The sequence below is a fragment of the Arvicola amphibius genome, chromosome 11 (assembly GCF_903992535.2).
Source record: "Arvicola amphibius chromosome 11, mArvAmp1.2, whole genome shotgun sequence".
NCBI lineage: Eukaryota > Metazoa > Chordata > Mammalia > Rodentia > Cricetidae > Arvicola > Arvicola amphibius.
The window spans coordinates 55,933,021-55,939,756 of NC_052057.2; the positions used below are offsets into that span (position 1 = coordinate 55,933,021).

Sequence of the window (6,736 nt, forward strand, 5' to 3'; positions counted from 1 at the left end):
AGTTCAAGGTGTGGTGGCACACACCTTTAATCCCAGCACTTGGTAGGCAGAGGCAGGCAGATCTCTGTGAGTTCAAGGACAGCCTGGTCTACAGAGGAAGTTCCAAGACACCCAAAGATACACAGAGAACCTGTCTCAAAAGGCCAAAAATTAAAAATAAAAAAAGAAATAGAGGTTAAAATAAAGCCACGTAAAGATGAAAAATACAAAGAGAGTCTGGATATTGTATGTTTTATGTCCTCTTTGAATTGTTTAAATGCTGAGGAAGGAGCAACAGCTGCTAAAAGATATTTGTTTATAAATGCTGCTGAATTAATCCAAGATAGGCATTTTGAAAATACTTGACTTCAAAGTTGAAGTCAAAAGATATGGGAAAGAGGTTTTGCTTTTGTTTCCTCGGGAAATGAGAGGCTGTGGATTCATTCCAGGTTATGAAAAATCAGATTTGATCAAGGAAGACCTCCTGAAAAATCTCTGCTAGGAGCAGATGGCCCAGATGTCTGAGTTCTACATCCAGAACAAATTCAAGGCTGCTGCCTGAGATGATCAAGGGTCACAGAATTTTCCAGTCAGAATTTGACCATGATTCTAAATTTTCTTTAGGTTCCTGTAAAATTATCAGCATCCCCAATCAGCAGTAGCCTGGAAAACTATGCCAACATTCCCAAAAAATGGACTACAGATATTTTCCTTTGTTTAGAATGTTGGTTACAAGTTGTTATGGATAATGATCAGGAGAAAGGCTAAACAAAGAACATTAGATACAGAGTTCTTTTTTTTTTAAGGGGGGAAGTGCTGTTGGACTTTTACCTTTTACCCTGTCACTTGTATTTTAAACAAATGCTGGTTGTCCAGTAGCTAGCTCCACAGGAAGTAAAGGCAGGGCAACCAGGCAGGAAGTAGAGGTGGGACAACAAGAATTCTGGGAAGAGGGAAGTTTCAGTCTGGAGTCATCATCCAGGCACAGAGGAAGCCAGACACAAGAGCACACAAGAAGTGACTGCTTCGTCGAAAAAGGTACCAAGCTATGTGGCTAACACAGACAAGAATAATGGGCTAATTTTAAGATGTAAGAATTAGTTAATAAGAAGAGCCTGAGATACTAAGCCAATAAGTTTATGATTAATGTGGAGCTCTGTGTGTTTATTTGTGACTACACAGATGTGGGACCTAGTGGGACAGAAAACTTGGTCAAGACCTAAGCAACTTGTTTTGCTTTATAAGTCACAAGCACTTTTGAAAACAAGATTATTGTTATTTTTGTGAATGTTTGTACATGAGAAAAAATACCTTCTATATGTATACAGGCGACATACAAACGAGGGTGTCATACCCACTGGATCTGGAATAGTAGATAGTTATGAGCCTCCTAACTTGAGAGTTGGTATCTGAACTCAGGCTCTCCCCAAAAAGAATATGTGATGAGCCACCTGCCAAGACATATGACATTTTTTGGCCAATAGACCAAAAGTCTTTCACAGATTAACAACAACAAAACCTAAATAAATGAAGAAATAAATAAATGATCCTTGAGAACATAATGCATCAATATAAGAGGCTGTGTATGGTAAATTTACACAATAAAGTAAATACAATCCAATGACAATGCCCAAAATTTAGAACAGGAAATATAATTTAAAAGCTACAGTCATAGTAGAAGCACTCAGAATGCTCAATGGGATTATCAAAAAAATACTACACAGACTGACACAATATGACTTCTTTAGTTAACACAATGCTACCTACAACAATCAAGAATGTGTAAAATATTTGTCAAAGAATAAAGAGGATGGAGAGAAAAGGCCAAGAACAAAGGAAGGAAAATATAGTCAACTATTAATCAAAAGACCAAAGGAAACTCAGCCAGGAAAAGTGTGATTTTGACGAATGTTACCCAACTCCGTAAAATTCAATGTGTATAGAAGTATAATAAGCCAGGTGATGGTGGTGCACGCCTTTACTCCCAGAACTCAGGAGGGAGAGACAGGCAGATTTCTGTTAGTTTGAGGACAGCCTGGTCTACATGAATTATAAAATAATGAGGAGTCATAGTAGGGCATGGAGTCAAGAAAAAGACTGTGGATACGATGTAGTTTTTATCTCAAATAATTATTTTGAAAGGTAAAACTGGCTTTAGGGCCAAGTGCTCCAGAGACTAGGGATTAGTGCACATCAAGGATTACTCACACCTTTTATCTCAGACTGTACATAATAAATCTGAAAAATAACAGGCCTGTTAGGCAGGGCCAGAAATGTTTACACAGATCTTCTATATTGGTTAAACTAGTGTAACTGCAGTGATTTAATTACATGATAAGGTCAGTACTTTATTCCGAATCATGATTGCCCTGGTCTGTGGTCCTCAATAAATGGCCAGTCAGGAAATTTATGAAGCCTCTAAAATTTATTACCTGACTCCTCATTGTTAATAACAACTATTGCCAAAGCAGAAAAGCTCTCACCCTCCTTTCTGCCCCTCCCTTTCTATGCTCTGACTACATCATTTTCGAAGTTGGTCAGTGAACTCAATTCTTGCACTGGTCCTTCTTCATTTGTAACTCCCAGTAAAAGTCAGAGAGATTGGAGGGCACTCATTGAAAGGTCTCTTATCCTCACTTACCAGTCAAGGCCCAGCCTGAAAGGAGCTGCAAGACTGACTTCCCACCACTGGGCAGCAGAGGCATTTCTCAAAGCAGTTCTCAATTTTATGGCTCCAGGCAAGTCTGGGCTACAGGAAGTTTTGCTCTCAAGAGAAACAAATAAATCAATTGCACTTGAGAAAAAAAGGAATGATTTTTTTTTCTTTTCGAGACAGGGTTTCTTTGTGTAACAGCTCTAGCTGCCCTGGAATTACCACTTGTAGACCAGGCTGGCTTTGAACTCACAGAAATCCATCTACCTCTGTCTCCCGAGTGCTGGAATAAGAGGATTCACCACCACCTCCCAGAAGGAATGAAATTCTTTTTTTTTGTTTGTTTGTTTGTTTGTTTTGTTTTTCGAGCCGTGGTTTCTCTATAGCTTTGGAGCCTGCCCTGAAACTTGCTCTAAAGGCCAGGCTGGCCTTGAACTCAGAGAGCTCCACCTGTCTCTGCCTCAGTGCTGGAATTAAAGTCAGGCACCACCACCTGTCTTGGAATGAAATTTTTAATGACCAGGAAACAATGGAGAACAGAAACAAATAAATAAAGAACATTAATGTGCTTTAAAAAAATGTTAAAAATGAAACCAGTAAGTGACTTATAATAATTATAAAAATTATGTATTTTTAAGATTAAAATCCTTAGCTATGTTGACCTTGTAGAAGAGTAGGTCCTTCCCTAGTAGAGAGAAGGACATTAATAAGAGACTGATTGATCTTCCCTATAGGCACATTGGCTGCTGAGATCTGTAACCTGACACACTGAGTTACAATGGCCTGTTTCTCAAACTTCAAAGATGACTTAAATGTGTCAATCAGGACTGAGTATATCTACACAGGAGAATTCAATATTCATTGACTCAAGATAACTTTCTCAAATTGTACAATGACCAATGCGGTCTGTGTTTATTCACATGGCATGAAATAATGCATACTGGGAAATTATAAATTAATTCCCTCCGCCAAAATTAAGTCCTTTTTCATAGTGGTGATTCCAGAATTTGACTGCCTGCCCTGTTTCCCTTGCAAGTGTACACAATAAACTGTTCTTCCTGTTCTGGTCTGGAGGCAGATGCCATGCTCACATGCAAATCCTTTCCCTCTAACCACAATGGACAGTCAGCTACAGGACTCAAATGGATAATTTTTATACTCTGAGGTGGTATGGGCATTTAGTTCAAGAATTGTGGAGGTGAAAAAAAAAGAATTATGGAGGTGGAATATAGAGAACAAGGTCGTTACCCCGGAGTGCAAGAGTCTGAGATCAAGGCCACCTGAATCAACAGAAGAGAGCTTGTTTCAGAAACACTTTTCTAAAAGGCTGGAAATGCAGCTGTCCTAGAATTAATACACCTTCCCAGGGAGAAAAAACCTCTACATATTTGGCAATTAATAAAGGAAAATCTCTTTAATGAGAGCAAGTATCTATCTCTGGCTAATGCTCAAAGAAGAGCCAGCCTAGACATTTTTCATTCAACATATGCTGTCATCCTTATATTTCTGTTATGGTCATGCTCCGGGTTACACTGTGAACAATTTAAATAGGGACAGGAGACTGCATGTCTATACATTTAGGCATATGGGAGACTTACACTCAAAGATATTCCCAGAATTGTTTCTAAAGTATACATACCAGTGGTCTGATACAGCAGAACATTTTTCAGTGACTGAGTCCAGAGGTAAAGGTGCCAGGGAATGAGAAAGACAGGAAAAGTAGAAAGTAGAAGAGATAAAAGCTGGCTGGAATGGGGAGGTTTTTATACAAACTATGTCTTATACCAAGTAAGTTCTTTTTGTTGTTGTTATTTTGTTTTTTGGATTTTTTTTTTGTCTTTGTTTTTCAAGACAGAGTTTCTCTGTAGCTTTGGAGCCTGTCCTGGAACTATCTCTTGTAGACCAGGTTGATCTCGAACTCAGAGATCCGCCTGCCGCTGCCTCCCTAGGTAATGGGATTAAAGTGCTGTGATTAAAGGCGTGTGCCAACACCGCCCAGCTGCCAAGTTCTTCTATACTACTTCTATACTACTTCTAGGGGTGAAATGGAGGGAAATGGGGAAATTCCATGAAGCCATCTGAATCTATGATACAATGGAATAAACTCAGGAGCAGTTTAATCAAATAATGTTGCACAAGGGGAATACAGGGTATCTCAAGAATATTACTACTGTGGTTTTGGAACTGAGAACAATAGCTCCATATAGTGGGAAGAATTGGGTTCTTGGGATCTGGAGCAACTAGTCCACAAAGGCCGTGGCCCCAGACCATTACTAGCTTTATATTCCTGGTTTTAGAGAAGGAGCTCTGCTTTATTCTCAATGCATCAAGTCTTGAGGCAAAACGCTGAAGGCCTAGGCCCCAGACTGTCACTAGCTCTCCCGAGAATGTGCTTGCTCCCTGCCTTGCTAAATGAAAGCCTTGCTTGACCACGTCAGTTCATAACACAACTATATTTTACTTTTCAAATAGTTGTCCCCTGGTGTCACATTGCCCATTTCTCAGAACTAGGGCGTTTCTCAATAGAAAACTCCAACTTTAAGACAGACCAGGCCTTAAGTAGGTTGTGACCTCCTTGAGCAGCTAGGGAGAGGCCTGTTTTTTGATATACAGATAAGGCTAGTGGCTGCTTCTAAATCAGGGGTATCTCCTTTGTAACAGTTTGGAGCCAAATGCCTGGACAATCCTGGTTAAAAAAAAAAAAAAATGTGTATCCTAACACCCTATCTCTACCAGTCCTCACTCGCTTATAATTATCTTTGGAGTGTTTCAGAAGCAGCCCTCCCTTATCTATATTCTTCTTTGTGAGACTTACTTTCTACTAAACCTTAATTAACTTTTGTAATAACGAGTTCTACCCTTCTACATCACAGCTAAGTAGTGAAGTACCCAACGCAAGAAATGATTTTACAACCTCCACAAAATTAACCGTGACTGGATCTTACATGAAATGTTAATGCAAAGTGCTGAACGTCGCTTAGAAACTGGAGAAACACGATCTGTTCAAGTCTGACAACCTAAAACGTGTTGTTGTTGACTCCAAATGTTTCTACACACAGCTCTCTGTTCCCAATATCTGCACAGATGTAGCCCACAGAGAAGTTATGCAGAGCCATGTGCCTGGGTCCAGGAATTTGTTCGGATTGCTTGGGGACTCACAGGACAGGGACTCTTCAGATTCCCACCCGAGGCCTGGTAGGACCCGCCACACAGGCTCTCGAAACTCCCCATCCACTCTTCCCCATAAGAGGACAGCAGCTCCTCACTCACCATGTCGTGGCTTCCCAGCTCACCCATAACCCCTTCACAGCTCCCTGCAGCAACACAGCAAGAGGAAAAGAAACGGCGTCAGCTCTTCCGCAAAGCCAAGCCTGCAACTGGACTCCCGGAAGGGCCCTGCACCGGTTCTGACGGGCAGTTTTTACTGGAGATCCTGATTGGCTAATAAGGCATGAGTGACAAGAGCACCTCCCTTAAGGTTACAGTGCGCTTAAAGACACAGCTCAAGGGTTTCTGACCCCTGCCTTAAACTGAGGAGGGAGACCTACTTCAGAACTATAGAGATTTGCATTTTAATAGCGCTTGCCCCTGGCTTGACTTGAAGACTGTGCTGTTTTACTACTGCCTTCTGTAAGCACTTCCCGTTTTGTTCCTCCTGAACAAATGACTAGCTCGCAGAGTCCTTTACTCAGTGTGGAGTGTAGTGATTCCCTGACCCACAGGTGGAAGGGTGCCCAGAAACAATTTTATATTATATATTATATTATATTATATTATATTAATTTATTAACAATTTTAAAGAGAGTTTTAAGAACACAAAAGGAGATGTTTGGTCTGTGTCTTTTCAATGGAATGTACTTTTCACTGAATGTACTTACTTGCTAGTCAAAAGCACTTAAGAGAACCAGGACAGAAATGCAGGAAGCATATAAAATAATGATAATGATGATGATGATGATGATGATGATGATGATGATGATGATGATGATGATAAATCTCTCTTTCACCAGAAGCCAGGATGATGAAAGAAAAATTGCTTTCTTCCAGAGTTCAAGGCAAACTCTTGGCAAATGAGTAATAATAAACAGAGTAATCTTCACTGTA

General features: G+C 40.2%; 1 protein-coding gene across 7 annotated transcripts in view; it reads right to left on the reverse strand.

The window, feature by feature from the left end:
• Positions 1–6,028, reverse strand: part of LOC119826715 (zinc finger protein 431-like) — a 29,374-nt gene extending 23,346 nt beyond the window's left edge. For 3 of the 7 annotated variants that reach the window (XM_042055997.1, XM_038348189.1, XM_038348182.1), the window contains exon 1: positions 5,903–6,028. Coding sequence is in view for 2 of the 7 variants with exons in the window: in XM_038348189.1 (XP_038204117.1) it covers positions 5,903–5,929 (27 nt within the window). In the remaining 5 variants the exon portion in view is untranslated. Of the gene's footprint in view, positions 1–1,290; positions 1,431–2,620; positions 2,746–5,902 lie in introns of all 7 variants that reach the window. The other 4 variants (XM_038348186.1, XM_042055996.1, XM_038348187.1 and 1 more) reach the window with 4 other exon arrangements.
• Positions 6,029–6,736: the final 708 nt, after the last annotated feature.